The sequence below is a fragment of the Portunus trituberculatus genome, chromosome 3 (assembly GCF_017591435.1).
Source record: "Portunus trituberculatus isolate SZX2019 chromosome 3, ASM1759143v1, whole genome shotgun sequence".
NCBI lineage: Eukaryota > Metazoa > Arthropoda > Malacostraca > Decapoda > Portunidae > Portunus > Portunus trituberculatus.
In genome coordinates, this window is record NC_059257.1 from 4,226,870 (window position 1) to 4,251,869 (window position 25,000).

The 25,000-nt window shown below is 48.5% G+C and overlaps 2 protein-coding genes across 2 annotated transcripts in view; one reads left to right on the forward strand and one right to left on the reverse strand.

Annotated features, from left to right (window-relative positions):
- The window catches only part of LOC123509552 (cadherin-86C-like), a 77,185-nt gene extending 58,755 nt beyond the window's left edge, over positions 1-18,430 (forward strand). The window contains 14 exon segments of the mRNA XM_045263923.1: positions 3,589-3,664; positions 4,410-4,562; positions 5,464-5,622; positions 6,142-6,202; positions 6,205-6,294; positions 6,746-6,921; positions 7,164-7,260; positions 7,263-7,297; positions 7,433-7,514; positions 7,875-7,987; positions 8,534-8,655; positions 13,315-13,560; positions 15,494-15,754; positions 15,756-18,430. Coding sequence (XP_045119858.1) covers positions 3,589-3,664; positions 4,410-4,562; positions 5,464-5,622; positions 6,142-6,202; positions 6,205-6,294; positions 6,746-6,921; positions 7,164-7,260; positions 7,263-7,297; positions 7,433-7,514; positions 7,875-7,987; positions 8,534-8,655; positions 13,315-13,560; positions 15,494-15,754; positions 15,756-17,760 — 3,676 coding nt within the window. The 3' untranslated portion in view covers positions 17,761-18,430.
- A 453-nt stretch (positions 18,431-18,883) lies between these two features.
- The window catches only part of LOC123509676, an 8,844-nt gene continuing 2,727 nt past the window's right edge, over positions 18,884-25,000 (reverse strand). Inside the window, exons 6-10 of the mRNA XM_045264150.1 lie at positions 21,761-25,000; positions 21,515-21,588; positions 21,071-21,218; positions 20,738-20,954; positions 18,884-20,206 (exon numbers count right to left, since the gene is read on the reverse strand). The exon at positions 21,761-25,000 is cut by the window's right edge and continues 415 nt beyond it. Coding sequence (XP_045120085.1) covers positions 19,042-20,206; positions 20,738-20,954; positions 21,071-21,218; positions 21,515-21,588; positions 21,761-25,000 — 4,844 coding nt within the window. The 3' untranslated portion in view covers positions 18,884-19,041. The remainder of the gene's footprint in view (positions 20,207-20,737; positions 20,955-21,070; positions 21,219-21,514; positions 21,589-21,760) is intronic.

Sequence of the window (25,000 nt, forward strand, 5' to 3'; positions counted from 1 at the left end):
AGTGTCCGGAGAAACTACGGTTGCCTCCACATCTTTGTCGAGCAGGGAGAGATGATATATCATCTTAGTGTCCGCTTCCTCTTGTTCTGAAGCGAACTTGGCTCCGTCCGGTCCAGAAGTTGCCACGGCTTTGCCGCGCCACGCGCAGACGACGCGTAATCCCCATGAATGGTGCTGGATTTGGGAGGCAATGAGAGAGGTCATAGCATCCTTGTTGCTTTTGGTGGACAAGATGTGAGCCATGGTCATTCCAGCTTTGATCCTCGTCGCTGCTTGGATGTCCATATCGTATCCTCCACCTCGGGCTCGCTGTTCCCTCGTCTTGTCTTTGAGGGACGCGCCGATGTCGTACCTGTCGAAGACAAGGTGCAACTCCCGTAGCCAACACCCAGTCGGGCAACTCTCTGCAGGAAGGATCCAACTAGCTCCTTGAAGTTTGCTGAGCCGGAAACGGGTGCTGCTGAAGGATAGCCATACCGTCGAGGACCAGCACGCGAGAGGATGAAGGGGGTTGGGAGGCCGTGGAGACCGCCGCGTTCATCTTCTCCAGAACCCTGAGAAGGGCACTTTTTGTCGTGACCCGCGGGTAGCCTTGGTCGTCAAAGAGGGCAAGAGGGAACAGGGACAGCTCATAGATGGAGATGATGGTGTGAAGGTCCAGACTGCTGTCGAGTTGACGGCGAGCAGCAGGCGCCGATTGAAGTCTGAGGATCCCGTGACAATCACCTTCTTCCCTCCGATTGAAACTTTGGCTTTCTTGCCCAGCGTTTTGAATGTCTTGGTAGGCAGACGATGAAGGACTTCCCATGGACTTTGCTGCGCAGTCCTGATCCTTCCCTCTTCGTACTTCAAGAGAGCTTCCTTGCCAGTCTCCTCGATCCTTGTCAGTGCGTCCACCATCTCATCTGGAGCAACCTTGCGGGAAAGGACGGTGGTGAGTTGGGCTTTCTCGCGAAGAAGACCCGCAACCTCTTTGGTCATCTCGTGTGTCTTCTTCGTGACCGCTGGGCTGTCCTTGTGGTGCTTTGATGCCGTAGCAGACCTTCCGAAGGATTTGGCCTTGATTGCCAAGAGTTCGTCTTGGATCAGGAAGAACTTGGTCCTCGTCGAGGGATTTTTCATGATCCCTACCAGCCCACCGTCACCTTTCAGAGCCCGGTTCACCTGTTCCAAGGCATGGTCGCAGCCAAGAGACGTGAAAGGTACCAACGACTTTCGGACGACCCAGTGTTTCTCCAAGTACGTCCACGCTCTTGGATTCTTGAGTCGGAGGTCCTGCATCATGGCCACGTAAACCGGGACGAACCGGGCGTAGGAGCTTCGATTCAGGGCGATATAATAAATGAATTTATTTTATTTACGGGTTTATAGCTAATTTCTAAAATTATAGCCAATGCAATTTTACATTTATTTGCGAAATTTCATTACCGTATGTCATAAAGTACGACCATGAGGGGACAGTCAGAGAAAAATTCCCATTTTCTATGAATCATACGGTAGTGCCTTTATGAGAACAGATACAGCCAGAAGCATTTTATAACTTTTGTTGTGCTCCTAATAAGCTTCAATTTGAGTCCAAAACGAGGTCTCTACGACGTCTGGTTCTCATTCTGCAATTTTTTTCTTGCCAATTTCCGAAATTTGCAATTTGCGCGAAAACTTACCGCTAACGAGTGACCCAACTACGATTTTCGGATTCAGCGGCACAAAATGCTTAGGATAAGACCCTCAAAATACTTCCTTCACGTAAGGTGAAGCGAATCGCCCTAAGTGACCCAACTAATTGTTATGAAAGCCGTTAGTAATAGTAGTTAGAGGCAGCAGTGAGTGTGTGTGGTGGTGGTAATAGTTATTGTTGTGGTTTTGGTAGTTGTAATGGTTGTAAGAGGAGATGTGTCGTAGAAGTAATAGTAGTAGTAGTAGTAGTCTTTGTTGTTGTTGGTTTTGTTGTTATTGTAGTAGTAGTAGTAGTAGTTTTGTTCCTGTTTTTGTTGCAGTGGTAGTAGTTATAGTTGTAGTAGTTATTTTAGTAATAGTTATTGTTGTTATTATTGTTATTATTATGAAAGTAGTAGTAGTATTAGGAGGAGAAGAAAAAGGATAAGGAAGAGGATATAGTAGTAGTAGTAGTAGGAGGAGGAGGAGGAGGAGGAGGAGGAGGAGGAGGAGGAGGAGGTGAATATAATAGTGGCGTTTAAATTTAATGAGAAGAGAGTGATAAAGAGAGGGGGGGGGAAGAAGAACAGGATACGGGGTGGCAGTAGTAGTAGTAGTAATAGTAGTAGTAGTAATTAAAGTAACATTATTATTCTGTCAGTTTTTATCTTATCAGTTTATTGTTATTCTCTCTCTCTCTCTCTCTCTCTCTCTCTCTCTCTCTCTCTCTCTCTCTCTCTCTCTCTCTCTCTCTCTCTCTCTCTCTCTCTCTCTCACATTAGTCCTTTGTTTGTGTTCCTCTTCTAATTGTTTGTTCATCCTTTGTGTTGTTTTCTTGTACCTTCCTTTGTGTTCCTTAATTTGTGTGTTTATCCTATTGTGTTTCTTTTTGTTCCTTGTTTGTATTCTATTATGACAGTTTTTCCTCCTTTGTGTTCTTTGTGTTCTTCGTTCTTCCCTTGTGTTTCGTTGTGCCTTCCTTTGTGTTTCATAGTGTTGCTCCTCTTAGTGTTTGTTCATCCTGTGTTCCTTTATTCTCTTTTATTTGTTGTTGTTGTTGTCGTTCTTCTTCTTCTTCTTCTTTTATTATTATTATTATTATTATTATTATTGTTGTTGTTGTTGTTGTTATTATTTGTTTCGTTCTTTGCATTCCTTTTCGTTCTTTCATCCTTTATTTTCCTTTTGTTCATCCTTTGTGTTCCTTAGTGATTCTCCTTTTGTTCGTCCTTTGTGTTCCTTAGTGATTCTCCTTTGTTCATCCTTTGTGTTCCTTAGTGGTTCTCCTTTGTGTATCCTTTGTGTTCCTTAGTGATTCTCCTTTTGTTCATCCTTTGTGTTCCTTAGTGATTCTCCTTTGTTCATCCTTTGTGTTCCTTAGTGAATATCCTTTTTGTTCATCCTTTGTGTTCCTTAGTGATTCTCCTTTGGTCATCTTTTGTGTTCTCTTCTTATTTGCTCATCCTTTGTGTTCTCCAGTTATCTCTTGGTTCCCTTATACCTTTCTTGTGTTCCTTAGTGAGTCTTCTGTCCATCCTCAGTGTTGCTTTGTGTTCCTTTGTGTTCTCTTATTTGTTCATCCTTTGTGTTTCTTTGTGCTCCTATTTATTCGTTTCCTTGTACCTCCTTTGTGTTCCTTAGTGAGTCTCCTGTCCATCCTCAGTGTTGCCTTGTGTTTGTCTTATTTGTTCATCCTTTGTGTTTCTTTGTGCTCCTATTTATTCGTTTCCTTGTACCTCCTTTGTGTTCCTTAGTGAGTCTCCTGTCCATCCTCAGTGTTGCCTTGTGTTTGTCTTATTTGTTCATCTTTTGTGTTTCTTCGTGCTCCTATTTATTCGTTTCCTTGTACCTTCCTTTGTGTTCCTTAGTGAGCCTCCCCTGTCCCTGGTTTGTGTTGCCTCGTGCCTCACCTTCACCGTTGCGTCACTACAGGTACGTGGGCGAGGTGAGGGAGAACAGCCAGCCAGGAACAGCCGTCACCTTCCCGGACGCATCCTTCCTCAAATCCGTGAGTCATGCACCTCAGTTTATGTGCTGTTGCCTTAGATTACACCTGATGGTTGGGGGTTTCACGGTAGGTGGTAAATGATGGTGACTTTAGATTACACCTGATGGTTGAGGATTATATTTTAAGTAGCAAATAAGAGTTACTTTAAATTACACTTGGTTGTTGGGGTGTTATATTGTAAGTAGCAAATAAGAGTTACTTTAAATTACACTTGACTGAGGGAGAGATATATTGTAATTAAGTGGCAAATAAGTTACATTGAATTACACTGGGTTATTGTTACTTATATTGTGAAGAGCAAATGATAGTTACTTAAAATTACACTTCATTGTGGGAGAATTTATAATAAGTAGATAACAAATTGCAGTTACATTGAATTACACTTGGTCGTTGGTGGTTATATAGTAAGTAACACTATATAAGTAGTAGAAAGTTGAGGGAAGAAAATGCAGGAAGTGGTGAATGTAACGAAGAAAACTTATTATACAGTAGAAAGTTTAATCACAGAAAGAAGACACATTGAATCAAAAACAGAGCAACAAGTCTAAAAATATAAAGAAAAAGAATAATAGATAGTTTATTAAGAGACACATTAAAGAAAGAATAGCTGGTTTACCCAAAGAAACAACAACAACAACGAAAAAAAAAAATACAAACCCACCACAAACAAATGGGACAGGAAAGCGAAGAGAGAGAGAGACAGAGAGAGAGAGGAATAACACGCGCACTTTTCCCACCTCCCCAGGGTTTGAAGGGAGTGTTTTCGCTGCGTCTGGAGGGTGACGAGGGCATTTTCACAGTGGAGCCCAGCGTGGTGCGGGACAGCGGTGACATCAGCATTAAGGTCAAGAACACTGCGCTGCTGGACTATGAAGAGAGGCCACACATTGAGTTCAAGGTAATGATATTACTACTACTACTACTACTACTATAATAATGATGATGATAATGATATACGGTTTATTAAGAATTGCACTTCATACATACTGAAAATATACATATGGGTGTTCGGAGGAGGTGTGTGTGTGTGTGTGTGTGTGTGTGTGTGTGTGTGTGTGTGTGTGTGTGTGTGTGTGTGTGTGTGTGTGTGTGTGTGTGTGTGTGTGTGTGTGTGTGTGTGTGTGTGTGTGTGTGTGTGTGTACTGCTGTTATTACTATTACTACTACTTTGTTAAACTCTTTCTTTCATTCTTTCTCTTTCTCTCTCTTTTTCTTTCTTTTCTTTTCTTTCTTCCTTCGTTCTTTCTTTTCTTTTTCTTTCTCTTTCCTTTCTTTTCTCATTCCGCCTTGTTTCATTCTTCTTTCGTTTCTCTTCCTCCTTCCTTTCTTTTTTTTAATTCTTCCATTCCTTCCTTTCTACCTTCCTTCCTTCCTTCCTCCATCCCTTTTTCTTCTCTCTCTCTCTCTCTTTCTTTCTTACTTTCATCCTTTCCTCTTTTTTCTTTCATCCTTCTGTCTTGTTATTGTTGTTCTCTCTCACCTCCTTCATTTATTCTCATATTCTTCCCAGTTCATCCTTTCTCTTATTCATAACTACCTAAAAATCTCAATTATTCCACAACTAATACTTAATGCCTTATACCTGATACCTTATACTACCTAATGCCTTCCCAAAACCGCTAAATCCTTACAAAAACCTAATATCTTGTCTCTCTTATACCTTATACTTCCTAATACCTTCTTAAAACCTCTAAATTCTCTCGTAAAAAGCCTAATACCTTACACCTGATACCTTCTAATCTCACTTAAAGATACCTAATTACCTTGTACCTGATACCTAATACCGTATACTTTTACAGATGATAGCGAGGCAGGTATCAGGGTCAGGACAGTCCTCCAGCAGTGCCCAGATAAGAGTGAACCTGGTAGACCTAAATGACAACTCCCCGGTATTCACCCAGAGTGTCTATCGAGCAGAGGTCTACGAGAATATTACTTCAGGGACTTCCATTATAAGGGTCAGTGTGTGTGTGTGTGTGTGTGTGTGTGTGTTTTGTACGAAGAAAGGCTGTCTCTTAATTTATCTATTTGATCAGTTTTAAGGGTAAGTGTGTTTAGGTTGTGTTTGTGTTTGTGGGTGTGTTTGGAGAAGGGTGTGTGTGTGTGTGTGTTTGTTTGTGTTTGTGTTGTAGGTAAAGAAAAACATTGTCTTAATTCATCTTTATCTATTTATTCATCTATCTATGTGTTTTATCCGTCTGTCTACAGGTGTGTGTGTGTGTGTGTGTTTGTTGTAGAGAAAAGTCTCAGTTTTATCTATATGTATTCATCATTGTATCTATCTGTTTATCTATCTATCGTAAGGGTGAGTGTGTTTGTGTGTGTGTTTGTGTTGTGCCATATTGGAAAGAAAAACACTCAGTACCAATCAGTCCATGCATTAATCAGTCAGTCAATCTATCTATCTATCTATCTATCTATCTATCTATCTATCTATCTATCTATTTTAACTCTCCCTCCTTCATGGCCTTCTGCAGGTGGAGGCAAGGGACGCAGACGGCGGCTCCTTTGGCACAGTGAGGTACACGAGGCTGGAGGGGACATGGCGGACAGGATGGAGCTGGACGCGTATTCTGGCCTCATCTCTCGCAACAATGACATTCTTTCCTTCGATCGGGAGAGGAAGGCAGGTGGGTGGTGGTGGTGGTGGTGGTGGTGGTGGTGGTGGTGGGTATGTGGAGGAAGACTTGGAGGAGGAGGAGGAGGAGTGAAAAAGGGGCTGTATTTTTTGTAGTAGTAGTGGTGATAATATTGTCTCTCTCTCTCTCTCTCTCTCTCTCTCTCTCTCTCTCTCTCTCTCTCTCTCTCTCTCTCTCTCTCTCTCTCTCTCTCTCTCTCTCTCTCCTCTCTTCCCTTCCTTCCTTCCTTCCTTTCTTTCTTTCTTTCTTTCTTTCTTTCTTTCTTTCTTTCTTTCTTTCTTTCTTTCTTTCTTTCTTTCTCCCTCCTCCTCCCTCCCTCCCTCCCTCCCTCTGTCTCCTTCCCCCCTTTTCTTCTTCGTTTTATCCCTTCCTCTCCTCTCTCACCCCTCCTTCCCTCCCTCCCTTACCCCCACCCCTCACCCCCGTCCCACACCACCAACAGAGCTTCACCTTCGAGTGAGGGCCACAGATAACAGCGGCGCGGGCAACGAGGCTCACACGGATGTTATCTTGGTGCTGCGCGATGTGAATGACGAGGCTCCAGTGTTCCAGCATACAGTGTACCAGGGGGTGATGAAGCCCGACCAGACGGGGCTCAGATCTCCTATACAAGTGCAGGTTAGAGAGAGAGAGAGAGAGAGAGTGTGTGTGTGTGTCTATTTTGGGTCCTTTTAGGTAAAGATTAAGTGAAAAATATTGTTGCTTGTTTTGTTATGCACCCTCTCAAACACTGCCACAGCCTCCCAAACACTGCCACAGCCTCCCAAACACTGCCACAGCCTCCCAGACACTGCTACACCCTCTCAAACACTGCCAGACTCTCTAACTCTCCCATTTCCACTCTCACTCTATTCCAACAGGCTGTGGACAGGGATGCTGAAGAACCAAACAACCAAGTGAGGTATAGACTCGATCCTTCCTCCTACTCCTCCTACTTCAGTGTGGACGCTTTGACGGGGAGCTCAAAGTTATCCAAGCTCTCTCCTACCCCCAGGTGAGAGAGAGAGAGAGAGAGAGAGAGAGAGAGAGAGAGAGAGAGAGAGAGAGACTGTGTAAATGAAAAAAGAAAACGAATAATATTGCAATTTTTATTCCTCCTCCTCCTCCTCCTCCTCCTCCACACACACAGGTCTCCTCCATCTCTGACCCGAGGGACCAGCGAACATATGACGAGGAGGTGATCAATCTGGCCATCACGGCGTACGATCTGGGTAAGTCTGCCTTCAAAACTGACACCCGTTTTCTTTGATCCACGATTTCTTTATTATTATTATTATTATTATTATTATTATTATTATTATTATTATTATTATTATTTGTTTTTTTATGTGTGTTATTGCTTTTTGTCTTATTCTTTCTTTATTATTGTTTTTATTTATCTATTTGTGTATTTATTTGTTTAAGCTATCGTCTCTCTCTCTCTCTCTCTCTCTCTCTCTCTCTCTCTCTCTCTCTCTCTCTCTCTCTCTCTCTCTCTCTCTCTCTCTCTCTCTCTCTCTCTCTCTCTCTCTCTCTCTCTCTCTCTCTCTCTCTCTCTCTCTCTCTCTCTCACTCGCTCCCTCTCTCTTCAGGAACCCCCCAGCAGACGCAGAGTGTTCCGGTGCAGGTGTTCCGCGAGGAGTTTGTGGACCGGTTCATTACTTTCATCTATCCGAGGCCCAAGATTGAAGTGGAGCTCAAGAGGGTGTGTTGTTGTTGTTGTTGTTGTTGTTGTTGTTGTTGTTTGTAGTGTGGAATAATGTTGTTTGTTGTTATTATTACTATTGCTACTTGTTGTTGTTGTTCTTGTTCATCTTCTTCTTCGTCTTCCTCTTCGTCTTCTTCTTCTTCTTCTTCTTCTTCTTCTTCTTCTTCTTCTTCTTCTTCTTCTTCTTCTTCTTCTTCTTCTTCTTCTTCTTCTTCTTCTTCTTCTTCTTCTTCTTCTTCTTCTTCTTCTTCTCCTCCTCCTCCTCCTCCTCCTCCTCCTCCTCCTCCTCCTCCTCCTCCTCCTCCTCCTCCTCCTCCTCCTCCTCCTCCTCCTCCTCCTACTACTACTGTTGATATTACTACTACTACTACTACTACTACTACTACTACTACTACTACTACTACTACTACTAATAATAATAATAATAATAATAATGATAATACTGTTACTACCACCACCACCACAAACCTAACCAAATCACACACACACACACACACACACACACACACACACACACTAATCAAGCCTTCCCTCCACACACAGGACGAGATAGAGACGATGCTTCGAACACTGACTGGCGGGAACACTCAAATACGAACCGTGGAACACTTTACAACCCAGGACACTTCGAGGTTCCCAGACGCCCTTCCTTATGAACCAGTCAAGTGAGGTGGCAGTGTGGGGTGCTCTGGGCCTGCTAGGGGCGTGTGGGTGTCGTCTGGGAAGGGAGGGAAGGGGGAAATGAGTTTAAGTGGAGTTTTTGTGGGTTTAAATAGGTTTGAGTTAGTATTTTGTTGGTTTTTGTGGAGTTTGAGTTGGTTCAAGTGGATTTGAGTGGATATTTAAGTAGATTTTTGTTTATTTATTTATTTTTTTTGTTGTTTAAAGTGGGTTTGAGTGGGTATTTTATTGTTTGAGTTGGTTCAAGTGGGTTTTTAGGGAATTTAAGTGGGTTTAAATTAGTTTTGGTGGGTATTTTGTTGATTTAAGTGGGTTTGAGTGGGTATTTTGTGGGTTTGAGTTGAATTAAGTGGGTTTCTGTTGGATTAAGTTGGTTTGAGTTGCTTTTTTGTGGTTCAAGTGGGTATTTTATTGGCTTTTGTGGGTTTAAGTGGATTCTTAGTGAATTTAAGTGGGTTTGAGTTGGTTTAAGTGGGTTTTTAGTGAATTCAAGTAGGTTTGAGTTGGTTTAAGTGGGTTTTTAGTGAATTTAAGTGGGTTTGAGCTGGTTTAAGTGGGTTTTTAGTGAATTTAAGTGGGTTTGACCTGGTTTAAGTGGGTTTTTAGTGAATTTAAGTGGGTTTGAGTTGGTTTAAGTGGGTTTTTAGTGAATTCAAGTGGGTTTCAGTTGGTTTAAGTAGATTCTTAGTGAATTTAAGTGGGTTTGAATTGGTTTAAGTGGGTTTTTAGTGAATTCAAGTGGGTTTGAGCTGGTTTAAGTAGATTCTTAGTGAATTTAAGTGGGTTTGAGCTGGTTTAAGTAGATTCTTAGTGAATTTAAGTGGGTTTGAGCTGGTTTAAGTGGGTTTTTAGTGAATTCAAGTGGGTTTGAGCTGGTTTAAGTAGATTCTTAGTGAATTTAAGTGGGTTTGAGCTGGTTTAAGTAGATTCTTAGTGAATTTAAGTGGGTTTGAGCTGGTTTAAGTGGGTTTTTAGTGAATTCAAGTGGGTTTGAGCTGGTTTAAGTAGATTCTTAGTGAATTTAAGTGGGTTTGAGCTGGTTTAAGTAGATTCTTAGTGAATTTAAGTGGGTTTGAGCTGGTTTAAGTGGGGTTTTAGTGAATTTAAGTGGGTTTGAGCTGGTTTAAGTGGGGTTTTAGTGAATTTAAGTGGGTTTGAGCTGGTTTAAGTGGGTTTTTAGTGAATTTAAGTGGGTTTGAGTTGGTTTGAGTTTTTTTGTATGTTTTCTGTTTGAATTGTTTTGTTTTATTAGTTTTTCTTGTGTTTCTTGTGTTTTGTTGTTTTTCATAAGGGTTGGTCTGCGAATGGGTGTTTTGATGTGTTTGTTTGTTTGTTTGTTTGTTTGTTTGTTTGTTTTGTTTGCACTGTCCTGTTTCTTTCTATTTTCTTTTCGTTCTCTTCTCTCTCTCTCTCTCTCTCTCTCTCTCCTCTCCTCTCCTCCTCTCCTCTCCTCTCCTCTCCTCTCTCCTCTCCTCTCCTCTCTCTCCTCTCCTCTCCTCTCCTCTCTCCTCTCTCTCTCTCTCTCTCTCTCTCTCTCTCTCTCTCTCTCTCTCTCTCTCTCTCTCTCTCTCTCTCAGTGTGGGCAGCTGTACAGTACAATCACCCTCACCTCTCTCCACATAAGTGTCGAAATGGTATCTTTTCACCAGACACTTCAAACACCACTGCTTAAAAGTTACTTAAATCAATCAAACCTGTGTATTTCTCTCTTTTTGGTGTGTTTCATTGTTTGGTTTGTGTTTCATTGTTTCTCTTCACTTGCATGTTTGTTTGTGTGTGTGTGTGTGTACGTGTGTGTGTGTTTGTACACTATATATACACATGTGCACTACTTTAATTGTTCACATGTGTAAGCTTTTAGTGTTGTTTTAAGTACATGTACACATTTGTAAACTACTACTACTACTACTACTACTACTACTACTACTACTACTACTACTACTACTACTACTACTACTACTACTACTACTACTACTACTACTACTACTACTACTACTACTTCTTCTTCTTCTTCTTCTTCTTCTTCTTCTTCTTCTTCTTCTTCTTCTTCTTCTTCTTCTTCTTCTTCTTCTTCTTCTTCTTCTTCTTCTTCTTCTTCTTCTTCTTCTTCTTCTTCTTCTTCTTCTTCTTCTTCTTCTTCTTCTTCTTCTTCTTCTTCTTCTTCTTCTTCTTCTTCTTCTTCTTCTTCTTCTTCTTCTTCTTCTTCTTCTTCTTCTTCCTCCTCTCTCTCTACTACTACTACTACTACTACTACTACTACTACTACTACTACTACTCTCTCTCTCTCTCTCTCTCTCTCTCTCTCTCTCTCTCTCTCTCTCTCTCTCTCTCTCTCTCTCTCTCTCTCTCTCTCTCTCTCTCTCTCTCTCTCTCTCTCTCTCTCTCTCTCTCTCTCTCTCTCTCACACACACACACACACACACACACACACACACACACACACACACACACACACACACTCAGCGTAATGTGAAATAAAAGGTAATGTCTTTATAATCCATTTCATGTTTTTCTGTTAAAGTTTTGTTTGTATTTTTCTTCCTTTTTGTTTCTTAGTGTGTTCTTTTCTGTCTGTGTGGCTCAACTTTTCATATTTCCTCACCTGACTTACTCTCTTTACTTACTTTTTTACTTGATTTGTCTTACTTAACTGGTTACTTATTTTACTTGACTTGTTTTCCTACTTCTTGATTTGTCTGACCTACTGACTTACTGACTCACCTTGTTTGGCAGTCCCTCAGGCCGGCGCCAGGTGGGTCCCACCTTCACTCTTCCTGCCTTCAATTCTTTCCTTCAATTGAGAGGGAAAAAAAAAAACCTAATACACAATATTTCATTCCTGTATTTTTTTTCGGGCTTCCAAAATGTATAATAGTTTTTTTTTCTCGCTTTTTAAAACTTTTTGTACATTTTTTAAAAGTTAGGAATAGTTTTTTTTTCAAAGGTAACTTTTCTCATCTCTTTTTAAAAGCAAGTTTTTAAAGCTTTTTAAAACGCATTATATGTATTTTTAAACTTTATTAATTTTGGGAGTTTTTTTTTTACAAGTTTTTGCTTTATATTTTTGATTTTCTAAAATCCACAAATAAACTTTCCTTGTCCCTGTGATAAAACAACCACTAAACAAACCCTTGTGTGCTGGACCTAACCTTCCTCGAGGCCAGTGGTGACGGTGCCGCGGCGCCCACCGCCCACACCACCGGTCACCGGCGCTGCTCCTGCCACCCACTGTGTCCAGGCAGCAGCCCCGCCCCGCCCCGCCCCGCCCCGCACCGCCTCACCCTGCCACCTTGCTGTGTGATACAAGACAACCCACGCGCCGCGCCGCGCCACACCACCACGTTTTGTATTGAAATTAAGAGACTTTTTTGTGACTTTTCAGATCCTCTTGTTAATATTACTCTTGTAAGAACACTGTGCCAGTTTGTGGGCGGGGAGGCATACATACATACACGGCCTGTGGATGAGTACTTGACTTCCTGACCAGTTTCTCCTTACAGCTTCTGAAGAGCCATTAATGTCTGGCAGGCCAACCAGCACAGTGTATATAGCAGCAGCCTGCAGGATCACGGACGGGCCAATCAGCGCTCCCCAGACAGTCTGTGATCCACCAGGTTCCTGTGTATGCTGTGCAGGTTGGCCGGGGAGCCATTAATTCCTCTGAAGCTGTAAGCGAAACTAGTCACGTGGTAAGTACACATCCCCATCCCGTGTCTCTCTTCCCATTATTACATGTTGTTATTATTTCATGTTTTTACTCTTTCCCATCTTTTCAAATCGGCGTCTTTTTAATTAAAGATGTTGATTTCTCAGTGTTCAGAGGCAGTTAGTTTGCTATTGGTTGGATTCCTTTCAGGTGTTTGGTCAATACAGTAACTTTTTTACTTATTACGTAATTCAGTATTTCATTCATTTTTACTTTGTGTTTTGAAACATAATCAGTAAATTTGACTTTTTTCTCTACTCAAAATGCATTACTAATTATATGCTTGGTTTTACTTTGTATTTATTAGTTTTTTTTTTTTTTTTTTTTTGTTACAAAGATTCCCAAGTTCATGTATCAGTGGCAGGGTCAATATTTTCATTTTGTAACTCACCCACTTGTCACTGAGTGAGTGTCTCCTTACAACCAAGCACTGCCTCTCCAGTGTTTGGCGGTGGCTCACCTTACAGATTCAAATGACAACAAAAATTATGTGACAAAGATGAGACACTTGAATACAAAGGTGTGTGCGTGACAGCGCGCGCGTAAGTTGTCCTCATGTATACTAAAAATTAAGCTAAGTTTGCGTGTGTGTACTAAATGTAGTGTTACCACTCACTCACGTGTGTGTGTGTGTGTGTGTGTGTGTGTGTGTGTGTGTGTGTGTGTGTGTGTGTCAGTTAGTGATGGTGATGATAGTGATGATATAATGAATAAGATTTTATAAAAAGTTTTAATTATTATTTTTTTATTTACTTAAAGTAATTAAATCTCTCTCTCTCTCTCTCTCTCTCTCTCTCTCTCTCTCTCTCTCTCTCTCTCTCTCTCTCTCTCTCTCTCTCTCTCTCTCTCTCTCTCTCTCTCTCTCTCTCTCTCTCTCTCTCTCTCTCTCTCTCTCTCTCTCTCACACACACACACACACACACACACACACACACAGGAGCATCGTGACAGCGCTGGTGCGAAACAACGTCAACACTGTGGTGGACATCGAGAAGATCCTGAAGCAGCTGAATGGAACACAGCCGGTGGCCTGCAGGCTGGAGGGCGTGCAGCTCACCAGCGTGCAGGATGAGCGGGACTCTTACCTGGCTGGCGTGGTCATCCTGTGTGTGCTGCTGGCCCTCATCTTCCTCCTCATCATCCTGTGCTACATGTGGTCCATCTGCCCTCTGTACCGCGTCAGGTGTGTGTGTGTATGTGTGTGTGTGTGTTTCACTGTTTGATCTGCTGCAGTCTCTGACGAGACAGCCAGACGTTACCCTACGGAGCGAGCTCAGAGCTCATTATTTCCGATCTTGGGCTAGGCCTGAGACCAGGCACACACCACACACCGGGACAACAAGGTCACAACTCGATTTACATCCCGTACCTACTCACTGCTAGGTGAACAGCACCTACACGTGAAAGGAGACACACCCAAATATCTCCACCCGGCCGGGGAATCGAACCCCGGTCCTCTGGCTTGTGAAGCCAGCGCTCTAACCACTGAGCTACCGTGTGTGTGTGTGTGTGTGTGTGTGTGTGTGTGTGTGTGTGTGTGTGTGTGTGTGTGTGTTTCACTGTTTGATCTGCTGCAGTCTCTGACGAGACAGCCAGACGTTACCCTACGGAACGAGCTCAGAGCTCATTATTTCCGATCTTCGGATAGGCCTGAGACCAGGCACACAACACACACCGGGACAACAAGGTCACAACTCCTCGATTTACATCCCGTACCTACTCACTGCTAGATGAACAGGGGCTACACGTGAAAGGAGACACACTCAATTATCTCCACCCGGCCGGGGAATCGAACCCCGGTCCTCTGGCTTGTGAAGCCAGCGCTCTAACCACTGAGCTACCGGGCGTGTGTGTGTGTGTGTGTGTGTGTGTGTGTGTGTGTGTGTGTGTGTGTGTGTGTGTGTGTGTGTGTGTTTAATTCACCTCGGTCATCTGCTGGTCACCTAGCCAGTCTTCCCAACTAAGGAACGAGCTCAGAGCTCATAGACCGATCTTCGGGTAGGACTGAGACCACAACACACACCGGGGCAGCGAGGCCACAACCCCTCGAGTTACATCCCGTACCTATTTACTGCTGGGTGAACAGGCTTGCCCATTTGCCTCGCCTCGAACCCGGACCCTCTCGGTTCTAGGTCGAGCGTGCTAACCACTACACTACGCAGTGTTATTCACCACGGTCGTCTGGTGGTTACCCAGTCAGCCTTTCCCCTACGGAAAAAGCTCAGAGCTGGTAGTGACCGATCTTCGGGTAGGACTGAGACCACATCAACACACAACACACACCGGGAAAGCGAGGCCACAACCCTTCGAGTTACATCCCGTACCTATTTACTGCTGGTGAACAGGGGCTACACACTAAGAGGCTTGCCCATTTGCCTCGCCGCTTACCGGGACTCGAACCCGTGCCCTCTCGTGTGTGTGTGTTTTATTCAACACGGTCGTCTGCTGGTTACCCAGCCAGCTTTTCCCCTACGGAAAGAGTTCAGAGCTCATAGACTGATCTACGGGTAGGACTGAGACCACAACACACTCCACACACTGGGAAAGCGAGGCCACAACCCCTCCAGTTACATCCCGTACCTATTTACAGCTAGGTGAACACACCCCACACATTAAGAGGCTTGCTTGCACATTTGCCTCGCCGCTTACCGGGACTCGAACCCGGCCCTCTCGATTGTGAGTCGGGAGTGCTAACTACTACACTACGCGGTGTGTGTGTGTGTGTGTGTGTGTGTGTGCGTGCGTGCGTGCGTGCGTGCGTGCGTGCGTGCGTGCACGCATGCATGCATGCTCGCTCTTGCTTACCTACCTGACTGAGTGAGTGAGTGAGAGACGGAGGGAGAGAGAGAGAGAGAGAGAGAGAGAGAGAGAGAGAGAGAGAGAGAGAGAGAGAGAGAGAGAGAGAGAGAGAGAGACTGACTGACTGACTGACTGACTGACTGACTGACTGACTGACTGACTGACTGACTAACTAACTAACTAACTAACTAACTAACTAACTAACTAACTAACTAACTAACTAACTAACTAACTAACTAACTAACTAACTAACTAACTAACTAACTAACTAACAGGTTGGCTTGGCGCCTCTCACCCCTCTGCTCTCCCACACACAGGAAGAGCCGCAAGGTGGTGGCGGACGAGGGCGGGCCTGACTCTGAGCGTGTGTCATACATTCGCGTGGACGAGCGCGGCGGCTACCGCGGCTACGAGGAGGAACGCACCTGGTGGGACTACCTGCCCGCCTGCTGCACGGACGCGGCGCTGTACCTGGGGGTGACGCCCCCAAAGCGTGGCGGCGGCCGCATGGCGTGGAGCGGTGACGAGCGGCAGCGCTACTGGCAGTTTGGCGGCGGGGGCGAGGGCGTCCCCGTGGACGAGAGTGATAGGGACGCGTCGGGCCGGGGGACGTGATCTGGTGTTGCTGGAGGACCTGGATGAGGCCCGTCTGCAGCAGCAGCAGCAGCAAGGCGGTGCAGGCCGCGTGCTGCGTGTCGACTCCCGCAACTCCTTCACCTCGCAGGACCCGCGCCGCACCTTTATCCTGCGTGACGCGCGCGGCCTGCCCCGCCTGCCCGACACGGTGCGTGAGGGCGAGCACTATTTGGTGGAGGACGTGGACGGCTCCCCGCGCGGCGTCAGGATGGACGACCCGCGCCTGCGCCTGGAAGACCCACGCACATTGCGGGTGGAGGAGCCGCGGCCCGCGCCGCCACCACCGCCCGCAGCCGAGGAAGACTCATCTTACGCTCGGCCGGGAAACGGGGAGGACCTCCGACTTCACGCCAGCCCGCCCGGCGCCGCGCCCCGCGATGACGGGGCCGCGGGCCGGCGGGGCCGCCCACCCAGGCAGGCTGGCGGGGGGCCGGGGGGGAACAGGACGACGGAGGGGACGAGGCGCGCACTCAGACATGAGGACGCGGGGGGCGGGGAAGGGGGGGGCGGGGGCGGCGGGGCCAGCCCCCCCCTAACAGACGTAATGATTCAAACGGAGGTTCACGGGGCCGCGGTGCCCGCAGGGGCACCCGCCGTGCCCCGCCTTCGAATCAGGACACCGATACAGGAGGAGACGAGCAGCCTGCTGGAGGCAGAGGCCAGCCGCTCCTCCAGACGCGAGACGCAGCGGTCCAGGCGACCGACCCGCCAGGAGGAGGATGGTGGGGGGGCTGGGAGCCCCGAGGATTGGTCCAGCTCGGCGGGGCGGCGGTCCACGCGCCTGGCGCAGCCCGCCAACTCTCTCTACCAGCACAACAAGGCTTCTATTATGCGCTTCGAGACCAACAAGGCGCGTATGGAGGAGGGCGCCGCACAGGAGGCCGCCGCGCCCCGCCGCGCCGCCACTACTTCAGCTCCAGAAGGCCGCCGCTCCTCCAGCCTGGACGGGCGGCGTTCCCACAGCCGGGCTGGGGGGGAGGGGGCGCGCCGGGCCCCGGGGTCGGGTCCACCTGGCCTGGCGCGGCGCGGGTCGCTGCCCTCCCTCTCCCTGGAGACTACCGGGCTGGAGCGGGAGGCCGCGCAGCGATCCTTGTCCCGGCGGGGATCGCCGGGCCCCCAGGACCTGCCCGCCGCTGACGGCAGGTCCAGACACTCCTCGGAGGAGGACGACGAGGACCCCGGGGGTCGCCGCTCCAGGCCGCGGGCCAACGCGAGGTACATGCAGTGGTACAATCGAATGCGAGACCGAGGCCACCACGATCCGCGTCTCCCTGACGACCCACGCCTCCACGACCCCCGCCACCACGACCCCCGCCACCACGACCCTCGCTACCCTGAGGACCCGCGCCTGTACGATCCTCAGTACCAGGACCCACGGTATCAGGACCCACGGTACCAGGACCCACGGTACCAGGACCCACGGTACCAGGATCCGAGGTACCGTGACCCGCGCTTCCAGGATCCCCGCTACCCTGACCCCAGGCTGCAGGACCTCCGCTTCCAAGACCTCCCGCATCAGGACGATCCTCGCCTTCAGGACCCGCGAGTTCAGGAGCAGCGGTTCGAGGAGCCGCGGCTGCCGGAGGCTGAGGCGCGTCTACTGCAGCAGGAATTCGTGGGGCCACGGGGGCCTGACGAGCGGAGGGCGCGGGTTTCCGAGGCGCGGCAGGCGGCGGAAGGGTCTGAGTCCAGGCCCGCGGCTCCCATCGAAGGCCCGCCGCTCCCAGCCCCTGACGGCAAGGACCCGCAGGTGGAGGCTGACCTGCGAACCCTGCTGGAAGAGGAGGCGGCGCGGGGCGCTGGCGGAGGTAGCCCTGAGGGGGGCGTGGGGCGTGTGCGGCGGCCCAGGAACCACCTGCTGGAGAAGAAGAGCATCTTCACCATCGCATACGATGACATGCACACCAGTAACCTGAGGCCTGAGAGTGCCGCCCCCAGCGAGGCGTAGCGTGTGTGTGTGTGTGTGTGTGTGTGTGTGTGTGTGTGTGTGTGTGTGTATGCGCGCGCGCGCCCGCGTGCGTGCGTGCGCGCGCGTGCATGCGTGCGTGCGTGCGTGTGTGTGTGTGTGCAAGTATAAGTGTGTTTCTTCTCTCTCTCTCTCTCTCTCTCTCTCTCTCTCTCTCTCTCTCTCTCTCTCTCTCTCTCTCTCTCTCTCTCTCTCTCTTTCGTGTGTTACGTACAAACTCAACACAAAATTAAGCTAAAAATGTTAATTCTTTAAGCTACAACTTTAATTATAACAATAAATCATAAATAATAATAACGATAATAATAATGATAATAATAGTAACCATGAATAATAGTACTAAGGATAATGATAAGGGAAGGAAGAAGAAGAGGAGGAGGAGTTACTATCAAATTCCTTTACTTTTTTATCATCATTACAACTCTCATAAATAAATTGTAACTTATATTCCGTTCTTATGTCTTTCCTCAAACTTTTCACCTGATATTTGATTCCTTTCCTGTACTCTCTTATCATATTTTCTTTCTCCCTTTTCTCTCTCTCTTTTCCCCCTCCGTGCCTCTGTCTTTCCTTACAAATAGTGCGATAAGGCTAACCAAACCGTGTACTAGTATTACTAACAACACTTTACTAATAAAAGTACCGAGGGAAACATTTACTTCCTTCCTTCCTTGCATCTGGTAGTAGTGGTGGTAGTGGTGGTGGTTGTAGAAGTAGCCGTGGTGGTGGTAGTGCTAGTGATGGCATGTTGTTATTGTTATTATTATTATTATTATTATTATTATTATTAGTAGTAGTAGTAGTAGTAGTAGTAGTAATAGTTGTAGTAGTAGTAGCGGTAGTAATGATAGAAGCTGTAGTAGTAGTAGTGGTAATAATGGTTGTAGTACTAATCAGTAATAATGGTCGCAGTAATAAATTCTCTCTCTCTCTCTCTCTCTCTCTCTCTCTCTCTCTCTCTCTCTCTCTCTCTCTCTCTCTCTCTCTCTCTCTCTCTCTCTCTCTCTCTCTCTCTCTCTCTCTCTCTCAACACAAACGACCACTTTTTCATTCACTTTATTTTGTTCTTGAAAGTTTTAGTCCGTGGTAAAAAAAAAACTTGACATTCATAACATAATTAAGATTTTCAAACAGCCTGGTTTTTATTCCAGTGAGGAAATTAAGCTTCTGGAAAGTTATTAAACGTCATAAGTAAGAAAGTCAACAATGGTTATGCAAATAGTAGTAGTATATAAATAGTAGTAATAATAGTACTTAGGATTGCTAATGATATCTGCGTCTGTGTGTTTTCATGCTACTACTGTGTCTGAATCTCTCCCCACAGTCTGGACACTCGTAAGGTTTCTCTCCGGTGTGAGTGCGTCTGTGTGTTTTCATGCTACCACTCTCACTGAATCTCTTCCCACAGTCTGGACACTCGTAAGGTTTCTCTCCGGTGTGAGTGCGTCTGTGTGTTTCCATGCTACCACTTTGACTGAATCTCTCCCCACAGTCTGGACACTCGTAAGGTTTCTCTCCGGTGTGAGTGCGTCTGTGTGTTTTCATGCTACCACTCTCACTGAATCTCTTCCCACAGTCTGGACACTCGTAAGGTTTCTCTCCGGTGTGAGTGCGTCTGTGTGTTTTCATGCTACCACTCTCACTGAATCTCTTCCCACAGTCTGGACACTCGTAAGGTTTCTCTCCGGTGTGAGTGCGTCTGTGTGTTTTCATGCTACCACTCTCACTGAATCTCTTCCCACAGTCTGGACACTCGTAAGGTTTCTCTCCGGTGTGAGTGCGTCTGTGTGTTTTCATGTGACCACTTTGACTGAATCTCTCCCCACAGTCTGGACACTCGTAAGGTTTCTCTCCGGTGTGAGTGCGTCTGTGTGTTTTCATGTTACCACTTTGACTGAATCTCTTCCCACAGTCTGGACATTGGAAGGGTTTCTTTGCCTCGGTCTCCTCACTCTCTCTCTCCTCCTTCCTCCCGGTGTCTCCTCTCCTGCGCCTTTTTTCTGCTGCTGGATGCAGGAAGCGTTTCTTTGCCTCACTCTCCTCACTTTCTCTCTCCTCCTTCATCCCGGCGTCTCCTCTCTCACGCCTCTCTTCTCCCTCTGCGGCACCCAAACCCTGTCTACCTGAGGTCACCCTTACTACTGCTTCATCCGTCAGTACAGGGCCAGTTAGAGTGGCGGCTGTGTTACGCAGGGCGCTGCTGCCTGCTCCTTCTGTCTCTGTGTCTGCCTCGTCACCCTTTAGCGGCGCGGAAGTCACGGGGAGCGGGAAGATTTGTGTGGCGGATGCCGGGGGGCGGTGAGGGGCGCGGCTCCTCCTGCAGGAGTAGCCACCCACGGGTGTGCAGGCTTCGCTGGCCACCTGTGACCGCGACAGTCCCAACTCTGCGCCGTATTCATCACCGTACCACACCATCAGCTCGCTGCCTCTGTAACACAAGATATACGACCCTCAGAGAGAGAGAGAGAGAGAGAGAGAGAGAGAATTTTATGGAAGAGCGGAGACTAGCCAAGGCAAAAAAAAAAAAAAAAAAAAAAAAAAAAAAAAAGGCCCTCTGGATTCCCGGTGTGTATGTGATTCACTGTTTGCTCTGGTGCAGTCTCTGACGAGACAGCCAGACGTTACCCTACGGAACGAGCTCAGAGCTCATTATTTCCGATCTTGGGATAGGCCTGAGACCAGGCACACACCACACACCGGGACAACAAGGTCACAACTCCTCGATTTACATCCCGTACCTACTCACTGCTAGGTGAACACCACCTACACGTCAAAGGAGACACACCCAAATATCTCCACCCGGCCGGGGAATCGAACCCCGGTCCTCTGGCTTGTGAAGCCAGCGCTCTATCCACTGAGCTACCGGGCCGTGTGTGTGTGTGTGTGTGTGTGTGTGTGTGTGTGTGTGTGTGTGTGTGTGTGTGTGTGTGTGTGTGTGTGTGTGTGTAATCACCCTCACCTTGTAATGGGTCGCAGCGTCTTGTAGTAAATGTGGGCCTTGTACTGGAAAGCCCCCAGGTTGGTCTCCGCCTCACTCCGCGCGCAGTTCACGTACCTCATCCAATTACTGACGGTTGGGTCCACGGCGTCCACGCAACACAAAGAATCACTCTGACCCCGCAGCTGCAGGAAGGGGCGGCGGGGAGCGTCAGTGGTTAGTTGGCATGTTATTGTCTCTACACACACACACACACACACACACACACACACACACACACACACACACACACACACACACACCCGCCATCCGTAGCCAGACTCCTTGCCCTCCTCCACTCTAGACAAAGGCGACCCTCGTAAGGACCAAAGACCAGGCGTGGCGGGAGGTCTGCAGCGGTCCACACCCCAAGCCCACCGCCCTCCACCTGCGAAGGTGCCACCTGGAGGGGCCAAGGAGCGGTGAGACGCGCCCGCTGACTCACGCTGCCGTCACGACACACCTGAGCATACGAAATGACGAGGTAAAAATTAGAAAAGTTAAGAGTATCAAGGCCTCTCTCTCTCTCCAAAGACCAGGCGTCTCTCTCTCTCTCTCTCTCTCTCTCTCTCTCCACCTCTCCTCCTCTCTCTCCTCTCTCTCTCTCTCTCTCTCACGCTCTCTCTCTCTCTCTCTCTCTCTCTCTCTCTCTCTCTCTCTCTCTCTCTCTCTCTCTCTCTCTCTCTCTCTCTCTCTCTCTCTCTCTCTCTCTCTCTCTCTCTCTCTCTCTCTCTCTCTCTCTCTCTCTCTCGTACTCACTGGAGTGTCCAGAACGAGAGTGAGCGGGTGCAGCGAGCACTCTCCCACCCACTCCATCTCACAGTCCTCGCAGTCTGTGGAAGGGAAGGAATGAGAGGCAATGCATGTGGTGGTGTTGCGGTGCTGTGTGGTGATGTACGCGTACTGCGACAAGTAACCAGAGTTGAGGGACACACACACACACACACACACACACACACACACACACACACACACACACACACACACACACACACACACACTCACACAGGAAGTCATCCTCGGCGGGAACATCATCTTCCTCATAGTAATGCCGCCTGTTCCTCGGTCTCAGTGTCCTCGTCTGCCGCGGCGCTGTCTGCTGAGCGTGATGACGGCTGAGGGCACCGCCACTAGCAGGGCCAGACAGCGGTAGCAGGGCCCCGGGTCCCATAGGCCTTCTGGTTGGCGGACGTGGTGTGGTGTCCGTGGTGCATGCCTTGACGTTCTCCTTGTCCTCAGCTGCTGCCACTGCTGCTGTTGTTGGTGATGGTTGTGTCCTCTTCATTACTTTGTGCTCAGCCTTATCTTCCTGCTGTGTTGTCTCTGTCTGTTCCTGTTCTTCGGTCTTGTGTTGCTGCTTCGTCTCTTTCTTAATCTGTGTCTTCCGTTGCTTTCCTTTGGTCTCCTCTTCCTCTTCCTTTCCTTCTGTTTTCACTGTCTGTTTCTCTCCTCCCTCCTCTTTCTCCTCACCGTGCTGCTGCTGCTGGTGGTGGTGGTGCTGCTGCTCCTCATCCTCGAGTTCCTCGTCTGTGGTGTTGTCTTTCGTCCTTGTCTGCTGCTCTGTCTTCCGCAACTCACTTTGTTTGTCCTTCTCGTCTTCCTTCCTCCTATTCGTGTCCTCTGCCTCAGACTGCGTCACAGTCACTCCCTCCACCCCACTATCCCCCTCCCGGGCCTGCCCCAGGGGACAGTGCTGCTCGCCGTGCCTCAGGGCCTGCTCTATCTCGCCCAGCCAGGCGTCACACCCGCCGGGACTGGGCGCCTCGGCTGCCGTTGCTACCTCAGCGTCCTCCTCCGCCAGCGGCCGACAGGTCATGCCTCGCGGTGACGGCGCCATGCCCTCCGTCACGCCCTCGATGTACGAGCACAGAGGGTCCAGGCGCCCGTCAGCCAGAGCAGAGAGAAAGGTGTCCAGGAGCACGCCTTGCTGCTGACGCCACGCCATCAAGGCTGTGGCAGCGGCGAGGCGCTCTGCATGAGGCGAAACAGGGAGACTGTGTGGCTGTGTAGACTGACTGCCGCTGGAAAGGGATGTCAGGAAGTCAGCTGAATGACAGGCGCTGGTGGTGGGTATCAGATGATTAGTTGTGTGACAACCGTTGGTGGCGGGTGTCAGGCTGTTCTTGAGGCTGTCAGCTGGGTAACAGCCATTGGTAGCGGATGTCAGACTATTCTTGAGGCTGTCAGTTGGATGACAGCCGTTGGTGGCGGGTGTCAAGCTGTTCTTGAGGCTGTCACCTGGGTGACAGCCGTTGGTAGAGGATGTCTGGCTATTCTTGAGGCTGTCAGTTGAGTGACAGCCGTTGGTGGAGGGTGTCAAGCTGTCAGCTGGGTGACAGCCATTACAAGCGGGTGTCAGGCTGTTCTTAAGGCTGTCAACTGTGTGACAGCCGTTGGTGGCGGGTGTCAGGCTGTTCTTGAGGCTGTTAGCTGGTTGGCAGACATTAGTAAAGGTTGTCAGGCTGCTCTTGAGACTGTCAGCTGGGTGACAGCCGTTGGTGGCGAGTGTGAAGCTGTCAGCTGGGTGACAGCCGTTGGTGGCGGGTGTGAAGCTGTCAGCTGGGTGACAGCTGTTAGTGGCGGGTGTGAGGCTGTCAGCTTGGTGACAGCCGTTGGTGGCGGGTGTCAGGCTGTTGTTGAGGCTGTCAGTTGAGTGACAGCCGTTGGTGGTGGGTGTCAGACTGTTCTTGAGGCTGTCAGCTGGGTGATAGCCATTGGTGGCGGGTGTCAGGTAGTTCTTGAAGCTGTCAGCTGGGTGACAGCCGTTACTAGAGGGTGTTAGGCTGTTCTTGAGGCTGTCAGCTGGGTGACAGCCGTTGGTGACTTGTGTTAGGCTGTTCTTGAGGCTATAAGCTGGGTGACAGCCGTTGGTAGCTGGTATCAGGCTGCTCTTGAGGCTGTCAGCTGGGTGACAGCCGTTGGTGGCGGGTGTCAGGCTGTTCTTGAGGCTGTCAGCTGGGTGACAGCCGTTGATGGCGGGTGTCAGGCTGTTCTTGAGGCTGTCAGCTGGGTGACAGCCGTTACCAGCGGGTGTTAGGCTGTTCTTGAGGCTTTCAGATGGGTGACAGCCGTTGGTGGCTTGTGTTAGGCTGTTCTTGAAGCTATCAGCTGGGTGACAGCCGTTGGTAACTGGTATCAGGCTGTTCTTGAGGCTGTCAACTAGGTGACAGCCATTGATGGCGGATGTCAGGCTGTTCTTGAGGCTGTAAGCTGGGTGACAGCCATTGATGGCGGGTGTCAGGCTATTCTTGAGGCTATCAGTTGGGTGACAGCCGTTGGTGGCGGGTGTCAGGCTGTTCTTGAGGCTGTCAGTTGGGTGACAGCCGTTGGTGGCGGGTGTCAGGCTGTTCTTGAGGCTGTCAGTTGGGTGACAGCCGTTGGTGGCGGGTGTCAGGCTGTTCTTGAGGCTCTCAGCTGGGTGACAGCCGTTACTAGCGGGTGTTAGGCTGTTCTTGAGGCTTTCAAGTGGGTGACAGCCGTTGGTGGCTTGTGTTAGGCTGTTCTTGAAGCTATCAGTTGTGTGACAGCCGTTGGTAACTGGTATCAGGCTGTTCTTGAGGCTGTCAACTGGGTGACAGCCATTGGTGGCGGATGTCAGGCTGTTCTTGAGGCTGTCAGCTGGGTGACAGACATAAGTAAAGGTTGTCAGGATGCTCTTGAGACTGTCAGCTGGGTGACAGCCGTTGGTGGCGGGTGTGAAGCTGTCAGCTGGGTGACAGCTGTTGGTGGCGGGTGTGGGGCTGTCAGCTGGGTGACAGCCGTTGGTTGAGGGTTTGAGGCTGTCAGCTGAGTGACAGCCGTTGGTGGCGGGTGTCAGGCTGTTCTTGAGGCTGTCAGCTGGGTGACAGCCGTTACTAGCGGGTATTAGGCTCTTCTTGAGGCTGTCAGCTGGGTGACAGCCGTTGGTGGCTTGTGTTAGGCTGTTCTTTAGGCTATCAGCTGGGTGACAGCCGTTGGTAGATGGTATCAGGCTGTTCTTGAGGCTGTCAGCTGGGTGACAGCCTTTGGTGGCGGGTGTCAGGCTGTTCTTGAGGCTGTCAGCTGGGTAAAAGCCGTTACTAGCGGGTGTTAGACTGTTCTTGAGGTTGTCAGCTGGGTGACAGCTGTTGGTACCTTGTGTTAGGCTGTTCCTGAAGCTATCAGCTGGGTGACAGCCGTTGGTAACTGGTATCAGGCTGTTCTTGAGGCTGTCAACTGGGTGACAGCCATTGGTGTCGGGTGTCAGGCTGTTCCTAAAGCTTTCAT